Source organism: Rhinopithecus bieti, unplaced genomic scaffold (genome assembly GCF_001698545.2).
Source record: "Rhinopithecus bieti isolate Rb0 unplaced genomic scaffold, ASM169854v2 scaffold_16773, whole genome shotgun sequence".
In the NCBI taxonomy this organism is placed as follows: domain Eukaryota; kingdom Metazoa; phylum Chordata; class Mammalia; order Primates; family Cercopithecidae; genus Rhinopithecus; species Rhinopithecus bieti.
In genome coordinates, this window is record NW_016808848.1 from 1744289 (window position 1) to 1771503 (window position 27215).

The 27215-nt window shown below is 48.3% G+C and overlaps 1 protein-coding gene and 1 long non-coding RNA gene across 3 annotated transcripts in view; one reads left to right on the forward strand and one right to left on the reverse strand.

The window, feature by feature from the left end:
- LOC108539119 (uncharacterized) overlaps positions 1-1114 on the forward strand; it is a 29813-nt gene extending 28699 nt beyond the window's left edge. For both annotated transcript variants that reach the window (XR_001888284.1, XR_001888285.1), the window contains one exon: positions 1076-1114. This is a non-coding gene — a long non-coding RNA (uncharacterized LOC108539119). The remainder of the gene's footprint in view (positions 1-1075) is intronic.
- Positions 1115-3478: 2364 nt separating this feature from the next.
- The window catches only part of CCDC180 (coiled-coil domain containing 180), a 68488-nt gene continuing 44751 nt past the window's right edge, over positions 3479-27215 (reverse strand). The window contains 13 exon segments of the mRNA XM_017887558.1: positions 3479-3650; positions 4843-4978; positions 5779-5884; positions 13520-13661; positions 14475-14541; positions 16073-16150; positions 17777-17904; positions 17906-18029; positions 18327-18499; positions 20136-20255; positions 22494-22592; positions 25197-25313; positions 25492-25636. Of these exon segments, the coding sequence (XP_017743047.1) occupies positions 3519-3650; positions 4843-4978; positions 5779-5884; positions 13520-13661; positions 14475-14541; positions 16073-16150; positions 17777-17904; positions 17906-18029; positions 18327-18499; positions 20136-20255; positions 22494-22592; positions 25197-25313; positions 25492-25636 (1567 nt within the window). The 3' untranslated portion in view covers positions 3479-3518.

The following is a 27215-nucleotide window of genomic DNA, read 5'->3' on the forward strand; positions in this document are numbered from 1 at the left end:
GCTGAGGTAGGTGGATTATTTGAGGTCAGGAGTTCGAGACCAGCCTGGCCAACATGGTGAAATCCCATCTCTACTAAAAATACAAAAATTAGCTGGGCAGTAGTGGTGCATGCCTGTAGTCCCAGCTACTCAGGAGGCTGAGGCAGGAGAATTGCTTGAGCCAGGGAGGAGGAGGTTGCGGTGAGCCAAGATCATACCACTGCACTCCAGTCTGGGCGAGAGAGTGAGACCCTGTCTCAAAAAAGAACAAACAAATAAAACAACTATACGGCTCTTAGAAAACAGCAGTAAATCTTTGTGACTTTGGATTAGGCAATGGAGTCTTAGATATAACACCAAAAGCACAAGCAACCCAAGAAATAATAAACTGGACTTCCTCAGAATTAAAAACTTTTGTGTATCAAAGGACACTATCAAGAAAGTGAATTATAACTGATCTAGAGATAATTTTTTAAGTGAAAACAACATACAATTGGGAGAAAATGTTTGCAAATCTGTTTGCAAAAATGTTTGCAAATGTCTGATAAGGGTCCAGTGGCTTGAATATATAAAGAACTCTAATAACTCAATAATAAAAGTAATCTAGTTAAAAATTTGATAAAGAAATTGAATACATTTCTCCAGAGAAAATATTCAAATGACCAATAAGCACATGAAAAGATACTCAACATCATTAGTCATTGCAAATGTAAATTAAGACTATAATGAGATACAACTTCACACCCACTGGGATGGTTATCATCCAAAAGTCAGATAATAACAAGTTTTGGCAAATGATGTGGAGAAATCAGAGCCTTTATATACTGCCAAGACCGATATAAAGTGATACAGCTACTTTGGGAAACAGTCTGGCACTTTCTCATAAAGTTAAGCATACAGTTACTGTTTTTTTTTTTTTTTTTTGGAGAGAGAGTCTCGCTCTGTTGCCCAGGCTGGAGTGCAATGGCATGATCTTGGCTCACTGCAACCTCCCCTTCCTGGGCTCAAGCAATTCTCATGGCTCAGCCTCCCAAGTAGCTGGGACTACAGGCGTGTGCTACCACCCCTGGCTAATTCGTGTATTTTCATTTGACAGGTTTCACCATGTTGGCCCGGCTGGTCTCTTAACTCCTGACCTCAAGCGATCCACCCGCCTCAGCCTCCCAAAGTGCTGGGATGACAAGTGTGAGCCACTGTGCCCAGCCTAGAGTTACTTTTAGACCTAGTAATTGGTATATACCCAAGAGAAATGAAAATATGCATCCACACAAAAACTTATTCATGACTGCTCATAGCAGCACTATTTTTTAGGCAATGGAGTCTTAGATATAACAGCACTATTTTTTAGTGCTGCTATGGGCAGTCATGAACAAGTTTTTGTGTGGATCTATAGTAGCCAAAAGGTAGACAAAGTAGTATTGGGTTCCTTCAGTACTTGTCAAGCTGGGCCTCTAAGGGGGTCCCTGTAGTATGGGTATAGGGGTGATTAGAGTCCAGTCTCACTCACTATTAGAAAAGTGATTTAGATATGTTTTCTCACCAACCAAACCAGCAAAAAATGTCCCCCAAATGCTGAAACTAGAACCCTTGGTGTGGATGAGGAAATTGGACAATGGGTATTGCTTAGTGGTGGGAGGGGGTGGCCTGTTTCCCTGGAGGGTGACTTGGCACCATGTCCACAGCTGCCACCCTCTGATTAAGGAATGATTACAGATGTGTACAAAGAGCTAGTGTGGGAGGATGTCATCTTTGCCTTCTTTCTAGGACATCCTCACCCTTGTCCGACGGAGGCGATCTGGTTCCCCGGGCAGTGGGAGCACTCTGCAGCTGTTTAAATGATAGTGTCCCACACTGCAATCAAGGCCCCTTCATGGGCCATGAACTGAGTTAGTGGACCGGGCTAGGATTTAAAAAGCAGGGAGAAAATATTAGAAAGCAGTCTTCCTAGTAAGGTTAAGTGCTATCCTGTGACCTGTTGGTCCCAAGTTGTGTATGTGTGCAAGGACCCTGTGTTTAGAACATGTTTATACAGTGGTTGAGTCAGAAAAGTATGAAAACCAATGGTGTAAATGAATCCTTAAGGATATGGCATAGGGTTTATCTAGTTAAAATTTACCAAGCAGTCTATGCAACCTAATGCACATTATGATTCCCTTTTGTAAAAATAACTCACATACATGGAAAGATGCTATGGACAGTGGCTCTCTCTAGATACCAGGATTTTATTATTTATTTATTTGTTTATTTGAGACAGAGCCTCATTATGTTGCCCAGGCCAGAGTGAAGTGGCATGATCTTGGCTCACTGCAACCTCCACCTCCTGGGTTCAAGTGATTCTCATGCCTCAGCCTCCCCAGTAGCTGGGATTACAGGTGTGTGCCACCATGCCTGGCTAACTTTTTTATTTTTAGTAGATATGGGGTTTCACCATGTTGCCTCAGCTGGTCCCGAACTCCTCAGCTCAGGTGATCTGCTCGCCTTGGCCTCCCAAAGTGCTAGGATTACAGGCATGAGCCACTGTGCCCGGCTCAGGATTTTAAAGTTATCCTGTTGCTGGTTTCATAAATTCTTTTTTCTACGATGTGCATATATTCCTTTTGGAAAAATGAGCAATGAAAGGTAGCACATTGGGGTGGGGGTGGGGGGAGCACAGAAAAGAACAGGAGATTGCATTTGCCTTAATGGAAGGGGACTCCTCACTCTCCTGGCTTCAGTGCACAAAGGCCACCAAGCTAACGAAGCAGGGCCTCACTAGGTGGAGCAGACCAGGAGAGCAGGGTGAGTGTCCCCAGCTGAGGGAGCTGCACTCAGAGGGTCACACAGCTGTCACGGGCTGGAAATTTAGGGGCTGGGGCCTCCTAGGCCTGTGGCTGAGGAAGCCTGTCCAGATGACACACACAGCTACTGACAAATGAAACCTGCACGCTCAGGCCGTGTAATCAAAGAAGAGAAAGTTGATGAGCAAGATGCTGGCAGGCTGGAGGACTCCAAGAGAATGATCTGAGCATCATAGGACTAAAGAGGCCCGGAAGACTTTTTTTTTTTTTCAAAATATTGCAATTTGCTCAGGCAAATTGTGGCACAAATACCAATCAACATTGGATTAGGTCTTTGTTGGGCCTAGGAACCAGTGCAGAGTTGCGGTTATAACCCATACTTGTTTAATCTGTTAAATTAAAATAATGTTTCCCCATGACCTTTAATTATTTCATTTTTCAAGATGGTGTGCCCTGCCCAGCATGCTATTTGAAGGTGATGTCCTTTGAAGTTCTGGAGTCTATTTTAAGTGACTGATTCCTGGTATTTACCCTCCCTGCTAACCACGTGGACCTCCCCTTTCATGCCTTCCTCGTGGGAAGTGGGCTCCACGTGGGCAGGGACCATGCTATGTCCTGTTTGCTGGTAAAGCTACAGTGTCCGGCACAGAGCAGGGGTGGAGGGATGAAGGGAGGGAGGGATGAATGAAAAGTAGGTAGGCAGGTAGATGGACAGGGAAGGAGTCTGCATAAGAAAGCATTTATTCATGGCGGGGTGGAGGGTCACACATACAGGCCCTGGATGGTGTGCAGGGACTGCTTCCAGCTGTCCTTCCAGCGCTGAGCCTCCTTCATCTGAGATGTGCAGTCATCCTGGATCCTCTTCAGCTCCTCCTCAAATGATGCTAAATATTTCTAGAAGGAAGGTAGCAGGAGGGGTCCACATGAGGAGAGACATCTGGACCCTCTCCCCTAGGGCAATGCTGTAACTTGCTGGCAGGTGGCTTTTAACCCATTTCAGGCACTGGCAAGAGTTCCCCAAGTCACTTCTCAGGTAGAAACCAGGTAGGCCTAGTTGTTTCCCCCATTTTACAAGACAGGGAAACTGAGGCTCAGAGCCTGGTCTGGGGTCACCCAGCTAGACGGAGGCTGATCAAGGACTAGAACCTGTGTCTATCTGACTCTGGGCTCAGCGCTCCTTCCTGAGCTCTGTCCCACACTGTGGCCTCTCGGGAGCTCAGGGCTCCCAGTTTTTGGGTAGGCTGGACCTCCCAGGCCTCCCGCCTTCACTGAACTCAGCAGGCCGAGCTGTACCCTCTGCCTGGGGCTTGGAGGGAAGCTTGGGGAGGGCTGACCCTGGGCACTTCCCAATAAGGGGGCCAGCTGGTCTCTGGGCAGGACAAGGTTTCTCTCTGGGCATCAGGACCAAAGGTCCACAGATCTTCAGAGCCAAGAGGTCACTCAGGTGGTATCTGGGTGTAGCCTCCTCATCAGGCTGTCCCCAGGGGGTCTGACAGGCACTGGGATCAAATCCTGGCTCTGCCACTCTGTAGTGGCATAGAGGGGACAAGTTTCTTTAAGCCTCAGTGTCCTCATCAGTTTTAATTTTACCTCCCTTGTGGAGCTGTTAGGAGGATTCAGTGAGATGCCTCATGTCAAGAGAAGCAGCTCCCAGTAAGCACCTCTCAGTGAGTTCTCAGGAGCTGTGACCGCTCCTGCTACTGTGCCCCCTCTGAGCTGACTGCCACCATTGCTTCCGTGCCTGGTGACAACGTTCCCTAGCTGTGACCCCACTGTGCCTTTGGAAAGCCTTTCTTCACCCCCAGTCTGGGTGGGATGTCCCTCAGCTGGGCTCCCGCAGCATTGGGATCATGCCTCAGACCCACACTTGCACTGGGATGGGAGATGACCCACAGCGGCGGCGTCTTTGTGCCTGTGAACAGTGACCGTCCTGAGTGTTGAGACCTGCAGCTCTGGGGTGCACTGACATGTGTTGCCTGCTGCACCAACCAAATGTTGGGGTGCCGGGTAATGGGAAGCTCCCCCTTCCCAAGGTAGCCAACCTGAGCTGTGCTCCCCGGGACACACCCACTCCACCCCATCTCACCAGGTACACAGCATCTCGGGCTTCCACGGCTGCCAGGTGGCCCAGGGTGGTTTTGGTGGTGGATATCGATGATGTTGGCCGGAGAAGAATCTTGTTTTGAATGGTGACTTCGGTGGGTTTGATTCCTGGCCACTTCCTACAAACAAATGTGTGAAAATCTCACAGACTTGTCTTCATCTTTCATAATCCACCTACCATCCCTGTTGGAAAAGCTTAGCATTTCTTTGAGAAAATTATCATGGCTTTAAATATCTTAATGAAAATAAAAGACATACTGAGTGTGAATGCTGCACTTGTTCAAGCTGTTTCATATTAGCCCACACTGGTCTCATCGCTGTGCACGGTCTGGGGTTCTGGTGGGGAAGGGGAGGGCCACAGTTCAAGTTGCTTCCCCTTTCTGAGCCTCAGTTTACTCACTGATCTGCCAGCCAGGTGGTGGCCACCAGTGCCTGGTATGCTTTTCCTATGATGCTCTAAAGACCACTTCTGAGAACATAGCTGGGCATATCACTGCTCTGCTTCTTCTTGCAGAGTCACACTCTTGGGCACAGGGGACAGGCACATTGCCAACTCTCTTCACACATGACAGCTAGAGGGGCTCACGATGCCAGCAGTGATCTGAGAATATGTCTCCCACTGAGCCAGGCCTCCCTTTCATCGTGGGACCCTTTGGTGGGTCCTTATCATGTGAACTAATAGCTGTTGAGCTGTTCATATGTGCTGGGGCACCTCATGTACTACCTCATTTAACTTTCTCTTGATAATATCAGGGTAGGTGGCCATGCCCATTTCATAGATGAGGAAACCTAAGGCTCAGAACACAATGCCTTTCCCAGGTCTGTCTGACTTCAGAGCCCAAGCCCCTAACCATTACACTGTACCACCCCCCAGCAGATACAGCCATTTACAGTAGTCCTTGCTGCTCTTGGCTCTCACCTGCTTCCACGTTCAATCAAGGGTTTCTCACTCTCTTCCTTCAGGGAGAGCCCAGCGAGTTTCCTTCGTATGAGCATTGATATTTTCTGTTTGGGGGGCTCCATCCCTAGAGGCAAGAGACAGGATAGTAACTGTAGCCACACCAACAGCCTGAGATCGAGGGATTTCCCTGGCATTACACTTAAGAGGCGGGAGGACTGGCGCCCCTCCTCCCTACTTGGAGTTATGGCAGGCTGAGCCCTCTTGGTGGAGAAGCTGAATGCACCAGCCACACAGCTCGGGGTGGTTGCAGGGGCAGGGGGTCATGGCTGGAGGAATCTGAGCAGTGGTGTGGGTGCTCTTCCCAGCTCCAAACCCGAGCCTGCTGCTCTGACCTTCCTGCAGTTTCCATGAGTCCCAGGATATGCTTCATAGAGCCTTCTTTGGCTTAGGCTAGCTCATACGGGTTCCAAACTAAGAACCTACCCTGGAACAAACACGTCCAAGGTTGTCCCTTGACTATCTAGCTCAATAAGCCAATCTCTGATGCTCTGATGTTCTTTCTAGATCAGGGGGTGAGAGGGTCAGGGGCTCTGTGTGCAGAGAACCAGCAGGCAACCTGTACACTCCTCTGCCATGAATGGCAAGGCCCAGTGGCCTGGCTCAGATGCCGAGTTACAGAGCAGGCAGAGGCCTCCCAGGGCCTGGTGAAGGGAATCTTCCTGGCTCAGGGGTTCCTTGCAAGGGACTGTGATCGGCTTCACTACCAGCTCACCTGCCTGTTCTCCCTGGGGTCTCGACCCCAGCATCTCTGCAAGGCCCTGATTTTCCAAACGAGGCTCACCCTTGACAGAGACCTCTGATATAGAAAAGTGACCAACACTTCAAAAATGTGTACACACTTTGATCCAGACACCGCACTTCTAGGAGTCTGTTGTCCTAGAGATGTATGGATGCAGAGATTCTCTTCAGCATAATTACAGGAGTGGGAAACTGGAAATGCTTCAAAGTTCAATAGCAAAGGGACTAATTAGTAAGTTACAGTGCTTATTAAATTATGGTGTGCAACAACTGAAAACGCTGAAGAAGAGAAGTGTTGACTGGCCAGCCTGGTCAAGGTTCACCTGCAGGGAAATCAGGTCACAAAAGTGTCCAAGCCCTGTAATCTTCCCCAGCCACCCTGACACACAGGCCTGTGCCCAAAGGGAAAGGTCTGGCAGGATGAACAGCAAGTGCAAAGGGCACTGCTTTCAGGGTGAAAGGACTGTGTTCTTCACTTGCTTCTTGGTTCATACTGATTTTCTTGTTTTACTGGAATGAATGTTTATTGTTTTTGTAATAAAAACCTTTACAAATAAAAGGATATATTTTAATTACTTTATAGATCAGTGATAAATGTATAACACTTAATGTATGATTTTAATCTTATAGCTATAAAAGTAATATGTACATTATTAAAAATGTAAACATCACTTCGTGATAAAAAAAAAAAAAGGTTTTAGGGATCTCTCTCAATCCCACCCAGTAGAGGTGATCATCAGCAGTTTGGTACCAGTATCTGTCTCTGTCTCTCACACAGATTCATTTAAACAGATGTGAGTATGCATGTTGATATCATGCATGTGTTTTAAAATATGGGATCATAGACATGTTCTGTTTGTCCATTTGTTTTTTCACACAACAGCCCTCCTTCATGTCTTTCTGTGTCAGCACATGCAGACCTAGTTTAACAGCTGCATGGTATTTACCCGCACATCTGGCACCCTCATTTATGCATCCAATTTTCTTTTTTTTCTTCTTTTTTTTTTGAGTCAGGGTCTTGCTCTGTCACCAGGCTGGAGTGCAGTGGTGTGATTAAGGCTCATGGCAGCCTCGGCTTCCCAGACTTAAGCAATCTTCCCACCTCAGCACCCTCCCAATCGCCCTCCACCTCCAGGAGCTGGAACGACACGTGCACACCACCACACTGAGCTAATCTTTAAATTTTTAGTAGAGATGGAGTTTTGCCATGTTGCCCTGGCTTGTCTCAAACTCCTGGGCTCAAGGGATCCACCCGCCTCAGCCTCTCAAGTGCTGGGACTGCAGGTGTGGGCCACTGTGCCTGGCCCATTGAATTTTCTGTATATCGATGTTAGTGTTGCTTCCAATTCTTTGCCATTTCAAACAGTGCTGTGAATATTTTTGAACATATACCTTTGAAAAAAGTATCCAAGTATTTCTTTCAGATAAATTCCTAGAATTAGACATGCTAGGCCAAATGTCTAAACACTCAGAATTTTGACAGGAACTGACAAATTGTTCTCTAAGACAGCGGTATCCATGTATGCTCTACCAAGAGCCTCTGTGGAGTCTCTGTTTCTTGACATTCTTTTACGTTGTTACCAAATGTAAAAACTTTGCCAGGCTATTGGTGAGAAATGATATCTAAATAATACTTAGATTTTCATTTTTCATCATCAGTGAAGTTGAGCATCTTTTACAGTGACTAGCCATATGAACTGCTTCTCTTTTGAAGAGCATGGGTTTGTCCTTTGTCTCTTTAAAAATTTGACCTGTGAGAGTTCTTCGTACCATAGGGAGATTAGCCCTTTCTCTGATCTATAAGTTGTGAGGAATACTTTTCCAGTTTGTGGTTTGTCTTTCCATCTATTGACATGTTTCTGTTTTTGTTTTGGCTACAAAGAGCCAGCCATTCCCTCTATGGCTTCTAGCTCTCCTGTCATACTTAGAAAAGTTGTCCCTAATCCCAAGAGTATGGAAATGTTTACTCAATAGGGTTTCATTTTTATATATATAAACATTGGGCCATCTGGCATTTGCTTTTAATCAAAANACCTGAACCTACACTGGTAAACCCAGCTATCTGTTGCACCCGATCAGCTGCTGCTGCACACCACTGGAGCAGTTCAGGGAGAAAACCAACAGCACGCTCACTGTATGTCTCTGGCTGTTTCCTCTTTCTGCTTCCCCTTCCCCACCAGTGAGTCTCTGTGTTCTGCTCATGCCAGTTCCCCTTCTCCCTGTCTCTGCCCGCTTCTCTCTGGGCTGGTCTCTCTGAGACTCTGTTCCCCTGGCTGGCATGCCCTCCACCTCCCCTGATGGTTCAGCAGAGATGAAGCGGGCCTGACTCATGGGTGCGGGGTAATGTACTAGTGCAGGGGAGTGGTGGGGCCCAGTCTGGGTGCTGGAGTGAGAAGCATTAAGGCCTTAAAGACCCCTCATTCATGCCCAGGAGAAAGGCTGCCCCAGCTCTGGGAAAGGGTGATGCAGAAGGCTATGGGAGGGGAGTCCTGTTCTACAGGCAGAGCCAGGATTTGCCCAGGACCCCAGGAACAGGGTAAGCAATGCTCACCATTTCCCAGGTAACCAAGATAGAACGACCCTTCCCAGCTCCTTCCCAGTTCTTTCTTAGTCTCCATCTCAAGGAGACGCAAGGGGTTGGGGCAAAGGGTGTGCAGGAGTTTCTGTCTACCCAGTGGGTCTCTGAAGAGAGAAACGGAGGGGTGGCGTCTATCAGTTTCCTTGTTGCAGCTTTCACAAATTACTACAACCCTTGTAGCTTAAAGCAACACACATTTATTCTTTTATAGTTCTAGGAGTCAAGAGTCCAAAATGAATCTTACAAGGACTGAGAGCAGTGGCTCACCCCTGTAATTCCAGCACTTTGGGAAGCTGAGATGGATGGATTGCTTGAGCCCAGGAATTTGAGACCAGCCTGGGCAACATGGTGAAACTCCATCTCTACATAAAATACAAAAAATTAGCCAGGCGTGGTGGTGCATGCCTGTGGTCCCAGCTACTTGGGAGGCTGAGGTTGCAGTGAGCTGAGATTATGCCACAGCACTCCAGCCTGGGAAACAGAGTGATATCCTATCTCATAAATAAATCAACCAATACATCTTCTGGGGCTAAAATCAAGGTGTTGACAGGACTGCATTCCTTTCAGAGGCTCTGGGGAGGGAGGTGGGGGGCCCATTGTTGGCCTCTTCCAGTTTCTAGACGCTGCCAGCATTTTTTGATTTGGGGTGACATCACTCCAATCTCTGCTTCTACCACCACATCTCTGACTCTCCTGCCTCTTCCATTTATGGGGACCCTCGTGATGGCACTGGCCCACCCCAATAACCCAGGATAATCTCTCCCTCTCAAGATCCTTAATTTAATCATATCTACAATGTTCTTTTTCCAAATAAGACAGCATACACAGGCTGCAGGGATCAGGATGTGGACATCTTGATGGGGGCTGTATTCTGCTTATCACGGGGGCTCCACACAGGGTAGACTGCTGCAGCCCCGTGAGGACAGAACCCTGTCTTTTCTCACTGCTGTTCCTGCCTCTAGAGCTTGGGCAGAGTCACAGGATTGCACGGGCTCTGGAGCCACCTGCATTCATTCCTGGCTCTGCCTCTTCCTAGTGGTGATCCCTGGCAAGTCACTTAACCCATCTGTGCCTCAGTTTCTTTGGTGTAAAATGGGGATAATAACAGTACTACCCTCAAAGGTTTTTGATAAGGATTCAAAGAGTTAATTCATGTAAGGTGCAGAGCAGCACTCCTGGCACGTTCATAAGGGCTCCGGATGGAATGTGCAGTGCCCAGCACATGGTGAGCATCATTACGATTGCAGCTCCTTCTCTAATGCTTCCCTTGGGCCCAGCCCTGGGATAGGCCTGTGTCAACCACCGAAGAAGGTGGGACATTGCTTGTGCTCAAGGAATTCAGACTTGCATCAGGAATACAAAGGCTCAGCCGGGCGCGTGGCTCATGCCTATAATCCCAGCACTTTGGGAGGCTGAGGTGGGTCAGGAGTTTGAGACCAGCCTGGCCAATATGGTGAAACCTCCATGTTTACCAAAAATACAAAAATTAGCCAGGCATGGTGGGACACGCCTGTAATCCCAGCTACTCTGTAAGCTGAGGTGAGAGAATCATTTAAACCTGGGAGGTAGAAGTTGAAGTGAGCCGAGATCATGCCACTGCACTCCAGCCTGGGTGACAGAGAGAGAAACTCTGTCTCTAAAATAAAATAAAATAAAATAAAATAAAATAAAATAAAGGCTTAAATAAATTCAAAGGGCTTCTATATACTCTGCAGACTTCTCATCTCATTTAAAATGCATTGTGTCTCTTGGCATTTTTGGCAAGTTCTCATCCATTATTTCTATTATTGCCTTGATTCTAGGTCTTCTTCTTTCTCTGGATCTCCAAATGGCTGTATGTTAGACCTGCTCTTTCATTCATGTCTCTTTACCTCTCTCCCATATTTTATCTCTTTATCTTTCTGTGTTACATTCTGGTTATTTTCTTTGGATTTGTCTTCCAGTTCACCAACTCTACTTTCAGCTATATGTAACCTGGTGGTAAAGTCATGGATAGTTTTAAAATTTCAACTCTTAATTTTTCCTTCATGAAAGTTCTATTTTATTCTCTTTTATAGCTCATTGGTCACTTTCATAGTCTCTTGCTTCTTATTCATGTTTCCAGTTCCCCTTTTATTTGACTAGAAGTGTATTATTTTATGTTCTGTGTCCAATACTTATAATATCTGAAGTCTTTGCTGGTCTCCTCCTGCCTAGGAAACATAAACACTGTTTCCTTGTGTTTATGGGAATTTTGTTGCTCTTTGTTTATTACTGTGAGCTCTTATTCTGGGCATTTTATTTGTGGGAATCCTTTGAGGCCTGAACTGAAGGTAAGTTTTCCTAGAGAGAATTTGTTATATCTCCAACAAACAAGCTTCTGAACACCACCAACTCAAGATCATTTTAAGCTCAGTTATTAGCTTGAGGTCTTTTGGATGAGCCACAAAAGCAAAATTGAATTCATGTTTAGATAAGTGTGAATTATCTAAACATAAATTTAGAAACCACACAGGGACTGGCATATAGTTCTGGATTTCTCTTTGGAGTTTTTTTTTTCTTCACCCAGTACCATGGTTTTTGATAAAACAGTTTCCTTCTCATTGCTGGAGGGAGTGAGGGAGGAGCTTGGTTTCCGTCTCATTTGCCTTACTCTGGAAGCCCTGTTGGGTTCCAGCTTTAGGTGCCTTGTTCCTTTAAGACTTCCCACTTCGGAGGCCTGTGGATTTGTCTCTTGTTCCCAATACCCTGGAGGCCATGAAAATAGAGGCTCAAGTTCACCGGGGAGTCAGCAAATGCCCCTAGGGCAATAACCAGGGTTACTACCTAATTTATCACTCAGAGTTTCTATTTTCACTTAATTTTTGGCTTTTGTGTATTTCTCACTTTACAGATAGCTTTCTAATGCATTTAAAAGATTTTATTACAAAATATCTTATGCAGCATTTTACATGTTTTTAGTGGGAGAATGGATCCCCCATTAGCCTGCCAAGCTGCAGAAAATAGAAGTCTTCACTAGTTTTGAGTTTACCAGAGAGGGATGCAGTCTGCAGCATTTTCCAAGCCCATTTGACCACGGAACCCTTGTTTTGAGGACAATCATGTAGGATGGGATCCCCAGAGTTCACATGGGGAAATTCTGAGCTATAGAAACACAACAATGCCTGCAGTTTCAATTCCAGTCATTCAACAACCACAGCTATGAATACTATCACTGCTTAATTCCCTGTACATGCCAAGTCTGTGTGAGGGACTTAATCCTCAAGAAGGCCTTCTGTGGTGGATGTTATTAATATCTGCAGTCCACAGACAAGAAAACTGAGGCTTTGGCTGGGCGCAGTGGCTCATGTCTGTAATCCCAGCACTTTGGGAGGCCAAGGCAGGCAGACCATCAGAGGTCAGAAGTTTGAGATCAGCCTGGTCAATGTGGTGAAACCCTGTCTTTACTAAAAATACAAAAATTGGCCAGGTATGGTGGCATGTGCCCATAGTCCCAGCTACTCAGAAGGCTGGGGCAGGAGAGTCTCTTGAACCCAGGAGACGGAGGTTGCAGTGAGCCGAGATTGCAGATCACGCCACTGCACTCCAGCCTGGGCAACAGAGTGAGACTCTGCCACAAAAAAAAAAAAAAAAAAAAAGAAAAGAAAACTGAGGCTCAAGAGGTGAGATCATCTGGCCACGGTAATACAGCTGGGAAGTGGCAGTGCTGTGTCCCGGCCCAGGTCTGGCTATCCCCTGAACTCTCCTCCTTCTACCCAGAGGGCCTCTGAAACAGCACAGTAGACCAGGGCAAAGTGTGACAGATTCATACAATGGAATATTATTCATAGATAAAAAGGAATGAAGTACTGGCACCATCTACAACATGCATAAACCTTGAAATACTATGCAAAATGAGATAAGCCAGTCCCAAAGACTACATACTATACAATTCTATTCTCATAAAAGTAAAGAATAAGGAAGTCTATAGAGACAGAAAGTAGATTAGTGGTTGCTTTAGGCTGGGGAGGGGCTGGGGGATGGGGTTTCTAAAATTGATGGTAGCAGTGACTGCATAAGTGTAAATAAACTAAAAACCACATTGAGTACACTACACGGGTAAATTTTATGGTATGCAAGTATCTCAATAAAGCTGTCAAAAATATCTGTAGAAGAAACAAAATATTTTTAGAGGTACAAATCACCATATTTCTCAAGAAAAGTCAACTTTTTTCTTGCGTGGTCACATTTCCCCAGTACAATCTGGTTATTGTTTTTACCTAATTTTAAGAGGTCAGCTGTTCACAGGGAAGCTCCTCTGCCTCCCCTAGAGGGGAGGATCCAGGCCACAAGGCCAAGGCTGAGCTCCATCACTGGCTTCGCGCCCTACCCGGCTTTCCATGCCTACCTGCTGCCTATACTCACCTATGAGGCAGGAGTTGTGGTACTTATTTGCCTGGCTCTGGTACTCCAGGATCTTTTTGCTGATGTTCTCGGCACACTGGTCAAAGGTGTCATACATGCAGTCAGGCCTGGTGACCGGGCGTTTTTCTTTACGGTAGAACTCCTGCCAGAGAGGGTGACCATGTGTGCGTGAGGACCCCATGGGACTCTGGCTCTTGCTCCTGGGATCCACCAGCCTGCCCTCACCTCCACACTCCCCAGCCTTTGCTCGTGGCTTCCCCTGTGGAGGTGACACAGGCAGACACTCCTTCTTCCCTGTCCGCACGTGTTGCCTCCCTGGGCCCACCTGGAGTGAGTGGGGCCATGGCCAGCCCTTGTTATTTCCTGAGTGACTGGCGAGAATCCTATTTATTCTTCAAGACCCAAATAAATGGAATCTCAAATTGGTGACCAGGTTGGGAGCTTACAAGGAAGTGCCAAGCTGGGTATAGGGTGCAGGCCACAAAGATGCGTGAGCCAGGGACCCTGCCCTGAAGGAGGCAGACAGACCCGTGGGAGGCAGAAAGGAGAATTCACCCACACCACGGTGCAGGGTATGCGGGAACAGGGCACTGGGCAGCTTGTCTGGTGCCTGCTCCCACTGCCCCACCTCCTTCTGTGTCCCTGCCACATCTGTCAGCTTCCCACTGGGCCTGGGTGCCTTGGGGACAGAGGGTGGGCTTGTTCCTCTTGACACACACAGTACCTGACATGCAGTTGGTGTCTTAAGAAATGTTTGATCAATTAGATGAATGAATGAGGTTTGGTTTCTAGAAGAAAAAAACTCATAGGGAGGTGACAGAAGCTGGGGAGCTGTGGTCATGGTGGGGATGGAATCCTCTCTTCCTCATTTTCCCCCAAGTGGCCATGATCAGCAGACTGCAGAAGGTAGGGGTGGCTTTCAGGGCAGGCACAGGCCATGGGTGGTGGTCCTCACCTCTGCAACCGTCAGCAGGTTCTCATTGCTTTCCCAGAGGAGGGTCAAGATGATCCCCTTAAAATCCCTGCAACACACACGAGATATACCTGAGGGGCCTGGTCTAGACACACCAACATGGACAGAACCAAATGAGCAGAACTTTCCAAGTGCTCTGTTTTAGCCATGACACTCCTTGAAATTACTCACTCTTGCCCCAGGACCTCTGCACACTCTGATTCCACTCCATAACAGCCGCTAACTTTCTTCTCTTCTCGGTTGCATTTGTTCCTGCCCTTCCTCAGACCCCAGCTCAGCAGCAATTTCTGACCACCTGGTTTTAATGATCTTGGATTAATGCCCCCTCAGCCTTATGACACATACTAATCAGGTGGATTTGGGATTGATTTATGTGACTGGTTGATTAACCTCCATCTCTCCCAGCAGACCGTGAAGGCCACTAGGTGTTTAAGATCATAAACGGGAGGCCATCAGGCTGAAACGGTTCCAGTGCCTGGAGTTTCTCGCTAGAAAACAAACCCAACTCAGAATGAGTGGTCATCGTCTAGGAAAATGAAATGTAAGCTTAACCAGTCAGAAATAGCCAACTAGGAACTTCTCACTTTAACCAAGCAAATATTTTCTTTGCCTTCCTTCTATGAACACCTTATAAAAGGTTTCCCCTGGTGTTCCCTGAATCACTTGGGGTCTGGCATTGCCCAGTTCATGAATTACTGACTTCAAATAAACTCACCAATATTTTAATGTGCCTGAGTTTATCTTTTGACACAGGACATGGACCTGTCTGTACTTGTTCACCATGGAATCCCCAGCCCCATTGCAGTGCCTGCACCGGGCAGTGCCTCGATTAGCTGAAAGAATGATTACTCATAAATAGTAATCAAATGAACAGGACTTCATGCAGGACCAAACATCCTCCTGCAACGAGCTATAAAAATTAGAGAGCCGAAGTATTCACGGTGCAGGAGCGTCCTCGGGTGTGGGACGAGGGAACTGTCTACCTGCCAGCTGGAGGCTACACCTGGGCTGCCTGATGTCACAGCCATCCCCTGCAAACTTCATGACCCCAGAGATGAGGGTCCCAGGGTGAAAGGGCTGATGAGAGGGGTACACTGTCTGGAGGGATCTCTAATACAGGGGGAGAGGGGGCTCCTTTGTGGAACTTGACTTTCTTCGAAGGCTTTTCGTTTTCTGAACTTGGAATTTTGCTTGTTTGCTTGCAGTGAAGCTATACTAAGTTTAACTGCTTTTGTTTTAATCACTGGAGTTACAATAAAGGAAAAGAGAAATGGGGGAAAGTACTGAAAAAAAGTACAAAAAAAAAAAGCTCAGACCTCGAACGGGGTCTGCTGCCCTACCACCAGGGAATGCTTGTTAGCTTGGAAAATGTGAGATGTTGATGAAAATGTTTCTCAACAAATTCAGGTGAAATGGGCTGAGACACACCGACCTTGACCTTTGCTATCCCCCCTCACCCCTCCTCTGCTTGGACCTGCCGTTCCCCTTTCTGATTTTTCCCCTCAGCTGAGTCACATTTGCTGCCCCTCCCAACCCCAAACAGGTTAAATGCAGTCAAAAGGAAAGGTGTTGTTACTCACTCAGCAGGAGGAGGAGGCTTGTCCCCAAGCACCTGGTACTTTCTCTCCATTCTGTTGGGCTTGGGGTGCCGTGTGAGGCTGTGGGACAAAGGTGGGTGGGTGGTCTGGAGGCTGTGGACAGATGCAAGGCAGGTCTGAGCCTGCAGGATCCCTGCCTGGGTTTCTGGAGGCATGGGGCCTGCCCGTGGGCAACCGGACTCCCATTTCTAGGTCCCAGCCCTTTGAGACGTGTCCCTTCTTAACAGCTGTGAGTCTACCTTACCATGAGTTGAAACCTTAACCACCTTAACTGCTGAAACCCAACCACAGCTGCTGTGAGAGGGCGAGGGGCAGAGGTGCTCAGGCCCAGAAATTTGCATTCTTGCTTCCCCGTGATGAGGACCCAAAGGAAAAAAACATTGAGTCACAGGTAGGGTTGCCAGATTTAGCTATAACAATACAGTACACCCATTTAAATTTGAATTTCATATAAACAGAGTAATTTTCAGTATTAGTGTATCACGTGCAGCATTTGGGACATACTTGTGCTAAAAAAATTAGGTGGTGTTGATCTGAAATTCCAGTGTAGATGGGCACCCTCTCTTTTGTCTGGCAGCCCTAGTGACATGGACTTCGTTTTGTAACCTCTGAGAGACTGAACATGGAAACAGGTCATGGCCGGATCATATAAAAAACAGAGCTGTGTCCCGTGATGTGCAGCAACCTAACCAGGAGGCTGCCCCGCCTTAGCTACAAGAAACCACCCAGGAAGTCAGCCTGCTCTAAATCAGATTTGCAGGAAGTGAGATTGTCATCCCTGGGGATGGTCCAGGAAGCTACAATATCACCTATAACAGTAGGCCCCAAATGGCCAGGACTTAATTAATAAATGACAGCTTCCCTAATTTTTGTCTTCATTTTCAACTTTGGGTCAACCAGAGAAAGCCAAACATGTCCCCTAACCAATCACATGGGATGCCCTGCTTTCGGTGGGCAGCCCCCAGCTTCCCCATGCCAGCATCCCCTAACCAGCGCACAGCTAGAGAGGAGGGTAATGCTTACCACTCCTCTGCCTGCCCTGGGAGCTCTGCTGAAACGCCCTGGATGGTGGCTGACTCCCTGCTGCAGTCAGCTCTGAGTCAATAGCCTTTGCTCTTCTCATATGGCTGGTCTTTGTTTCTTTCCTCATTGCACACAGCACGCATGCTCAAAAAGACCTTCTGGAGGGAAAGGCAAAGCAGGGATTCCCCTTGCCTTCTCAAAACCAGGAATGAACCCACGTCAACCAGGTTGACACAAAGAGCTAGCAAGTCTATTCAGCCACGGGGCTTCTGATATGCACCTTCCATAAAATCTGCATGGGGGGTAAACTTTGAGTCTAACGACCCCACTGAGACTTGGTGGGCAGCGTGCCAAGGACTAGAACTCTTTCTGCTCTGTGATGTCCCTCCAGGAAAGCCATCTGCCCTGTCTTTCTAACCATGACCATGTGTGGAAGGTGGCAGGGCTGAGATCCATCAGCACCATGGACAACCAGCAAACCAAGGATGGCGCCTGACTAAAGCCGGCATCAGAGCTCACCCGTCACTGCACCCTGTGGAGTCCCAGAGCTGAGAGCACTGTGGTGCCTTCCAAGGAAAAGCCTGGGAAAGCCATAGGTCGTGTCCTGCCTTTGTGTGGGGGGATGAACTGGGAAGGGGCGATTCTGGCTGCCCTGTGTCCTACCTGCTTGCAGAGGTGCCACTGGCACTGGGCACGGCCTTCTTCCCAGAGTTTTCTGGCCGGCACCGATGTCGCTTGAAGCCTTTGGGTGACGAGGACCCAGGACAGGAGCAGAGGACAGGAGGTGAGAATGGGCCACACAGCACCACCAGCCCCCGCCTCACTGCTGCCCCAAGACCCACAGGCCTGTGCGCCTCTACCTGTCTGGGACCGATCTTTGTCACAATGGTGGGTTGGCCATTTTGTGTTGGGAAGTCTGAAACCAAAGGAAAGGGTGTGAGCTCTTCTGTGGTGACCATGGGGACAGCTCAGGCCGGGCTCTGAGCAGTATCCCAGTTAGTCCTCAGCACCACGTCACTCAGTCCTGTCACGAGCCCCATTTCAGATGAGGAACTGGGGCTCTGGGTGGGTAAGCCCTTTGCGTGAGGTCACAGGCTCTCAGGGGTGGACTCACATGGGAACCCCAGTGTGTGGGGCCCCAAAGCTGGTCCCTGAAGGTCCAGGGCCAGAGGCAGGGGTGGCAGGGCCTCAGGTGCACCCTGGGGCCACTCACTGCAGGATCTTCCTGATCACATCCACAGCTGGGTCTTCAATCAGGGGCTTCCCCATGCGGCTCAGCTGGGCGAAGGACTCAGGGGTGACCACATCTGGCTTGGCCTCCTCCTCAAGGGCTTCTGAAGATGTCAGGATGTCACTCTCTTGCTCCAGGTCCTTCAGGATGGTATTCTGCAGGCCAGAGAGAAGGGTCTGAGTGTGTAAGGACCGGCCCAGATGCCAGCGAGGCAGCAGGCCAAATTCATGTTCCCTCCCACCCTGCCTCAGTGGAGTGACTGCAGGCAAACTGACTGACCTCATTGAGCCACACTGTTTTCTCCTCTGTAAAGTGATCTCCCTTACAGAGCCATTAATTCATTCATCCGTTTATTCATGCCTTTAGAGATGTTTCCTGGGTGCCCGCTCTTCACAAGTCTCTGCCCATATTCTAGGAACACAGGGGCCAGGAGGCCATATATGACCCCTCCCGTCTCAGAGTTTGTGGTTTAGTCAGAAAAGATAGACATTTAACTTGCACTCATACCAATAAATGTTTCTCCAAAACTGGGACCAGTGCTGTGAAAGAAAAGTTCCAGTATCTTCTGTGAGATTGAAGTTAGACCTGCAGATGTGCCCGGTCAATGTTTTTGACCAAATGGATGGGGGAATGAATGCCAGGCAGAGTGAGTGGCCAACTCCCCTTGAGCAGGCTCCTAGAGAAAGTGTGGAATTGGTGCCCGCGGTGAGCACCTAGGCTGTTCTCTCTTTCATTCTGAGTCTCATCTTAGCAATGGCCTGTCAGTCCCTTGAGTGAAGGTCCTGGGAGACCTTCACTCAAGGTCTCCTAGTCACTCAATACCTTCATGCTAGACCCTTGGAGCCTCACGCTGCTGGATACTGCATCAGAGGTAGATGGATGCCTGGTGCTGGCTGTATGGTGGGAAGGGCCTCCCCATGGAAGGAAGGCTGGTCAAGGATTGGCGGTGAGAGCAGGGCCTAGCATTGCTCTACTCTGCAGACATTGGCTCTTGGGCCCTTCCCTGGAAGTTGGCTGAGCATCTCAGCTCAATGTGAGGTGTGGGCAGGGGTGGGAGTGATGCAGGCTCTGCCCATAGAGGCTTGCAGTCTCAGGACAGATAGCCTCCGAAATGGAGACCCCACCGCATGGTCTGCAGGCTGATGGGGAAGTGGGAGGTACTATGGGCTAGGAGACCCCGACCCAGACCAGGGGGTGAGAGGAGTCTTGGTGGGGAGTGACATCTTAGGCAGAGTGAGAGGGATGAAGAGGCATGGAGGACAAGCCACAGAGGCTGCTGTGTGTCCAGTGAAAGGGTTTGGACTTTGCCCCAAGGGTAGGGGAGTGACATGGTCAGACCAGCCTCTTCCGGCCATGTTCGGGGAACAGACCATAGGAGATGTGAGAGGATGTGGTCATCAGGCAGGCAAGAGGCAGGGGTCTGGATGAGGTGTTGAGGGTGCCATGGGGAGAAGCCAGGGCTGCCCCTGGGTGCAGGAGGGAAGGAAGAGGCTGAGAGGTGGGACTGGCTTGAGATTCCGTGGATAGGGTGAGTGAGGGTCCTGATGGAGCAGGGGAGGTAGTGCCAGGAGCTGAGGGGTCTCCTCCGAGACCAATGCAAGGAAGTGGCCCATTGGGGACTCGAATCCAGCTCTGACTTCACAGCTTGTGATCTTTCCATGGCATCTCAGGAAGCCTGACGTCCTGCGGATGCCTGGGAGTCCGCTGTTCCCTTCGGCCCCCCTGCAGGTCTCCTGGGAGCCCAGACAACAGCTCACCCACCCTTTCCTGCCACCCCATCCCATTCCTTACTGTAAAGACCAGTTCAGTCATGGACACCCTGTCCAGGCTGCAGTTAAGGTACTGAATCCTCTGGCTCAGTTTTTCTTTCCAAGTTTGGACGAAGCCGAGGAGTTCTTCTGTGGTCACTGTCTAGTGAGAACAGGGAGGAAGAAAGCCCCAAGGAAGCAGACTGCAGGACGGTGGGCAGATTCTGTGGGAAGTGCGGGAACAGGGGCTGGGCTGGTGAGGATGCCTCTTGGCTTGATGGAGGCTCCTCACATGCAGGGAGGGCCCCTGGGGAGTGGGGAAGGCTGGGCTGGCTCTGCTAGGCGGCCTTCACTTCACAGTGAAGGACAGCACACCCTTCACTGATGGGGACATCAGGAGTTCTCTTCCTGGATCTACAGGTTCAACTCTGGGCAAACGACTTAAACTTGCTCAGCTTGGTCTCTCCATCTTACAGATGGGGACACAAAATATTCCCTAGGATCTCCTCTGCCTCTCACATTCTATGTTTAGAAGGAAACATTTGACCCAGGTGGCAAGGGCATGCACGAGTGTGTAGGAGAGTGATCTGGCCATCTCCATGGCAATGTCTAACACTCCCTTGGAGCAGCACCCCACAGGTGTGCAGGAATGTGACTGCGAGGATCTTCCCTCTTGCCACATATTCAAGGCACACTCTTGTCCCCTAATTACCCTTCTGCAGACTGTCCAGCCAGCCTCCTCTGTCAACACAGGAATGCCCGCACACCCATGCCCACATGCTCCTCACCTGGCTGGGAGGCTGGGCAAGCCCCTGGCACCCACCCAACACCCTAACAGGAGAGGACAGAGCAGGGGTTGGGAGGTGAGGATGTGAGAGACTGGATGTTTCTGTTCTGGAGAGGTGGAGCTGCCTTAAAGAGCCTGTTGAAGAGTTACAGCTGATTAACCTCATCTTCCCCCTGCTTCCCATTAGGGGGCTCATAAGAGACATCAGGCAAGTCACAGGCAAAATATAGGAGCCACCTTTGCTCTGCACATCTGCACTGCAGGGCAAGTAATCTCAGTGGATGTGTGGAAACAAGCGCATGCATATACATAACAGGGTTTAGAGTGCCTCTGTGCAAAATGAGAATCGTGAGAGGGACATTTATTCTGCAAACTATGCTTTGTGGGTGTTTACGTTTCTTTCAAGAGTCATGCAATATACTATATAAGACAAAGCAATAAAGACAGAAAAATGTCCTCTCAGTGCTAATAATACAACTGCAGTTCAGAGTCACTGAAATGGTAGAGAAAAGACAGAGAATGGTGAAGAGAAATCTTCCCACTCCAGAACCTTCAGGCTGGGGTGTCTGGTTCTGGGAGCACCTGGTTGGGCTGTTAAGGAAAGGTTCCCTGGTGTGGCCTGGGCGACAGGCCAGGGGAGACCGAATTGAGCAACTTTAAGTCATTTGCCCAGAGTTGAACCCGTAGATTCAGGAAGAGAACTCCCGATGTCCCCTATCATTGAAGGGTGCACTGTCCTTCACTGTGCAGACTCGGGGACAGAGTCGGGCACTCATGGCAGAAAAACAAGCACATAGACATCCAGAGACCTGCTCTGAGGATCAGGGCCAGGCAAATGCTTGGAACCACACTCCTTGCAAACTCTGCTTCAATTCATACTTTAAACAGAGAAAACCAGTTTCTGTGCTATGATCAAAAGAAGCAAGTGAGGCCGGGTGCAGTGGCTCACACCTGTAATCCCAGCACTTTGGGAGGCTGATGTGGGCGGATCAATTGCGGTCAGGAGTTCTGAGACCAGCCTGGCCAACATGGTGAAACCCTGTCTCTATTAAAAATACAAAAACTAGCAGGGCATGGTGGTGGGTGCCTGTAGTCCCAGCTACTTGGGATGCTGAGGCAGGAGAATCACTTGAACCCGGGAGACAGAGGTTACAGTGAGCTGAGACTGCGCCACTGCACTACAGCCTGGGTGACAGAGTGAGACTTCATCTCAAAAAAAAAAAGCAAGTGGAAAGTCAAACAAAAAGTGGTTGTTCAGGGGGCAGGGCCCCGCTTCTGTTATGCTTCTGGGACTGAGTTCTCCTTACAGCAAGGGACACCTGGTGATATCCCAAGGGAGTGAGGTCAGAGGAAGCCAGACTCAGGCCTCCCCCAACTCTAGACACTGCTCCATGCTTGCCTGGGAGGGGTTGGGGGTAGAGAACAGTGGCTGCTTTCTCTTCTGTTCCTTTCTTCATTCCATGAAACAGGGGTTAAGTAGGAAGGCTCAGAGATGTTCCCCCATCCCACCTTGTGCTGGAGAAACCCTATACACACATATATGTTTATTTCACATTTATGATTCTAGCATGATATATCTTTATTATTCACAGGCAGAATCTATTGAACACTTACGGTTTTCTCTCCCCTGGACTCTTGACAAGTTTTTATCTTGTTCTGAAGCTGTTGCAGAGAGAAATTTAATCCATTTGTTTGTGAATTGGATTTTGCCACCTAGAAAACCAGAGGTTCCAAGATTTTGTTTCTAGAATACATATTGTGATCTGGGAAATGTTCTGTGAAACATACCATCTGAGAAACTGATTAAGCATGGAAAAAAATGAAACCAGGAGAAAATATGCAGTTTTACCAGACACTAGATTGATACAAATTAAAAAGATTTTTTTTTCCTCTCTCAAGTAAGCTTCAAGCAAAATTGGCACCCCAGAGTGTGGTGAGGGAGTTGGGAGGGCAGGCTTCACTTTAGCAGTGCAGGGCCAAGACTGTAAAGACTCCCTGGAAAGCTTCGAGAGCCATAGAAAGGTCATGCTCTGACTCAGGACTGTGGCTTCCACGAAGCACCCTAAGGATGCAGTCAGATTGTCCTGGCAAGTGCACAGGCTCTGCTCCAGCATTGCAGGGCCAAGGCTGGAAAAACTCCCTGGAAAGCTTAGAGAGCCATGGAAAGGTCATGCTCTGACCCAGGACTGTGGCTTCCAAGAGGCGTCCTAAGGATGTGGTCAGAAGTGCACTTCTCACAGCATCACCTTTCATAACAAGAAGCGAAATTCACCAAATGTTCCTCCAGAAAGGAATGCTTAAGTAAAATGTCAACACATCCATGATAGAGACGCCATCAAAATAGTGTCTTTGCAGAATATTTAAAGATTATACAGCTTATAAAACTGGTATAAATAGCAAGCAGCCAATTTTGGCATATCTCCATCTTTTCATGTATAGAAAAAAAGCTTAAAAAATAAATGGAAATCTTTAACAGGGGTTATGCTGTGTGGCAGAATTATGGTTTACTTTCAGTTTTGTATTTGTTCTATATTCCCAGTATTGTCCATGATGGAAATGTATTTTGTTTATCACAGGTGTTAGATATTTTGAAATGCAACCCCTGTATACCACGAACAGTCCCCAAATATCAACTCAGAAAAAAGAATCAGTGCCAGCACCAGCTGGAGGCCCATTAAGAATATGCTCCTTAAACAAGAGTGTGGTGACATGCCCTGGAGCCATGGGCTCTGCTGCCTGCAGCTGCCTCCTGCTCCTTCTGGAATGACTGGAAGCCGGTCCTGAGAGGTTCATCTGGGACCTCCACCAGAGCCTGCCTTTATTAAGGATTCACTATGCTCCAGGGACTATGTCATGAGTTTAGCACATATTAGCTCCTTTATCGGTGCCATAATATTAGGAATTGCTTTTATGATTCCCATTTCACAGATGGATGAATTAAATGCTTCTTGGGGCGAAAGGGGCAGGAAGCTGGGTCTGGAGTCCCTATCTCAGAGCCTGAGATGCCAGCAAACCCTTCTTTTATCGAACTGTACTTGCCACTCCCAAAAGACAAGGCTGTCCTCCTCACCTCCGCTTGTCCTAGCCCAAGTGGGTCCTCAGACATTGTTCCCTGAATGGGCATTGACCTATGCCGATAACCCAGGCCCCTCACTTCCAGTGTACCCCAAGTCCCTCTCATCCCACTTCCACTCAGCTCTGGAATCAGAATGCGTCCCTGTTGACATTGTGCCCAGGCCATGATTCTCTCCCCCTCAGCCTCGCACTTCTGCCTCACTCCTACCCACCTCCAGCCTTTCTGTGGTCAGCAGCCAGGACCCCCACCCTCCAAGTTTAGCCCCGAGCACGCAGCCCCACCTGAACCCTTCCCAGGCCCCCACTGCCTCCCCGCTGGTGCTCTCCAATCACAGAGCTCCCTACTCTCTCCCTCGCACTCTTGTAGTCCTGGGCTCCAGCCCCCTGGATTTTCTCCAGCATCTCTCCAGAACGCTTCACTCCTCACCGCCTACCTGGCTGGTTCCTACTTCTCCCTCAAGCCTCTGGAAGCCCCACTTTCTTAGCCCAGGTGAAGTTCTCTGGCCCCTCAATCCCCAAACAGCCACCTTCTCCTTCTGTTGCACACATGGCCTGTTTGTGGTTAAGGCCGTAAGCTCTGATGTCCGTCAGACCTGGGTTCACATTTTGACTTTACCCTTTAAGAGCTCTGTATTCCTACCTAAGTCACTAAAATGCTGCCTCAGTTTATCTCTAAAATGGGGATAAAAACAGTACTTGCCTCCTATAGTTCTTGTGAGGACTAAGACAGCTAATCAAAGCAAGTTGCTCAGCAGGATGAATGGTGCGCAATAACTAGTAAACGTTAGCGGTTATTAAGATTTCATTTTTGGCCAGGCACAGTGGCTCATGTCTGTAATCCAACATTTCGGGAAGCTGAGGCAGGAGGATCGCTTGAGCCCAGGAATTCAAGACCAGCCTGGGCAACATAGGAAGACTCCATCTCTACAAAAATAGAAAAAATTAGCTGGGCATGGTGGCATGTGCCTGTAGTCCCAGCTACTTGTGGGACTGAGGTGGAAGGATTGCTTGAGCCCAGGAAGTTGAGGCTACAGTGAGCTGTGTTCACGCCACTGCACTCCAGTCTGGGTGACAAAGTAAGACCCTGTCCCAAAAAAATAAAAAAAGATTGTTTCTGTCTTCCTGGCTGGAGAGCAAGTCCCACGCACAGGACAGAGACCACACTGGCCTCCCAGCACTGGGGACAGTGCCTGGTGTGCAGGTGTGTGTGATAAAGATCCTTGAAGAATGAACTTATCCTACCTGGCACTTGATGTGCACTTGCAGATTCGTCAGCAACCGCTGGATTTTCTCTATGAAAATAAGGTCCACAGACAGGTTATGGAATTTGCTTTCAAACTTGTTGATAACATCATTGGCCTGCACAGAGAGATAAAGGGTAAAGGACAGGGGCTTAATCTGGACCTTTTGGACTCTGAAAGAGGAGGGGGACAGGCCCAGTGAATGGTTGGATGGAGGGCTTAGCCCTCCCTTTAGAGGAAGTTGAGCAAGGGATACTGTGGAACCGGTTGGCCTGGGGCCTGGCTGGGGGCCCCACCTGGTCCAGGTACTCGTTCTCCATCTTCTCCATGTTGAGCATGATGACACTGTCAACCAACTCTATCCGGGCAGCTTCCTTCTCCAGTCGGTGACACAGTGAATTGATTTCTTTAGGAGAAAAGTTGCCTCCCTCTGAAAACAATCTGAAAATAATCAGAGAGAAATAAAAGCCACGGATCAGACCTGAGAGTTCTCATCTATCCCCAATACTGTGGCTGATACACACTTTTAATCTAGGCTTCCGTTTAGAGTTCCAGATGTGGGAAAATGAATGCAGATAGCTTAAGGACAGGAGTAGGATTCACAAATGGTGCAGAATTTCCATTTTTGTCACTTCATCAGGTTGGAGACCCTAACAGACCCAACTGAAACAAAATTCAAAATAAAAATAGCTTTCTTGGAACTGTGTAAAGGTAAGAATTCCACATAAACTTGCCAGGCGTGGTGGCTCATGTCTGTAATGCCAGAATTTTGGGAGACTGAGGCAGGAAAATCACTTGAGGCCAGGAGTTCAAGATTAGTCTGGGTAACATTGCATGACTCTGTCTCTACAAAAAGTAAAAAAATTAGCCAGGTGTGGTGGCATGTGCCTGTGATTCCAGCTACTTGGGAGGCTGAGGTGGAAGGATTTCTTGAGTCTAGAAGGGAGAAGTTGCACTGAGCCGAGATTGCGCCACTGCGCTCCAGCCTGGCTGACAGAGTAAGATTCTACCTCAAAAAAATAAAATAAAATAAAAAATTCCAGATGAAGTGACACTAGAAGGGAGCTTGGGAAGTGGGCAGCACCAGAAGCCAAGACTTTGCACCAGAGCCTTGGAGTTTCAGTCTTGATGACTGCACAGGTGAAGGGATAGCCTAGAGCTGGATCCAGAGGACAACCCTTGCATTATAAGACTGAGGAAGGAACGAATCCACCAGATACCAGGACTCTCGCCTGTCTAGATCCAAGTGCAAAGAGGAAAGAAAATATCTCTCTCCTCTGAAAATTCATCACACAAACTAGACTTCACGTACATTTACAAAATGAGTTCATGTTCTCTGGAGTGACCCAAAAAACCTCAAGCAGAGAATTCTAATTGATCCTGGGGAGGTAGTGCTCCCTGGCTACCCAGCAGAAACAAATAAGGATTCTCTCTGAAGGAATGCAATGTCCAGTCCAGGCCTCAAAGAATGCCACAGATGAAGTCCCAAGGAAGAGGAGTGACTCGTAGGTTAAAAAATCGATAAGGAATCAAGATACAAGATACCATGCATGAAAAACAGTGAAACAATAGAGAACAGAAACTGACCTCCCCCAAACCCTCAGATATTAGAAATATCAGATATAGACTATAAAATAACTAGGCTTAAGATGTTTAAAGGAATAAAAAGTAAGCTTCAAAATATGAACAAGGAGCAGGCAGTTTTGAAAAAGTATCAAATATAATTATAAATGGGCAGAGAGTGGTGGCTCACACCTGTAATCTCAGCACTTTGGGAGGCAGAGGCGGGTGCATCACTTGAGGTCAGGCATTCAAGACCAGCCTGGCCACTATGGTGAAACCCTGTCTCTACAAAAAATACAAAAATTAGCTGGGCATCGTGGCACATGCCTGTAGTCCCAGCTACTCGGGATGCTGAGGTAGGACAATCACTTGAACCCGGGAGGTGGAGGTTGCAGTGAGTGGGGACTGTGCCACTGCACTCCAGCCTGGGTGAGAGAGCAAGACTCTGTCTCAAAAA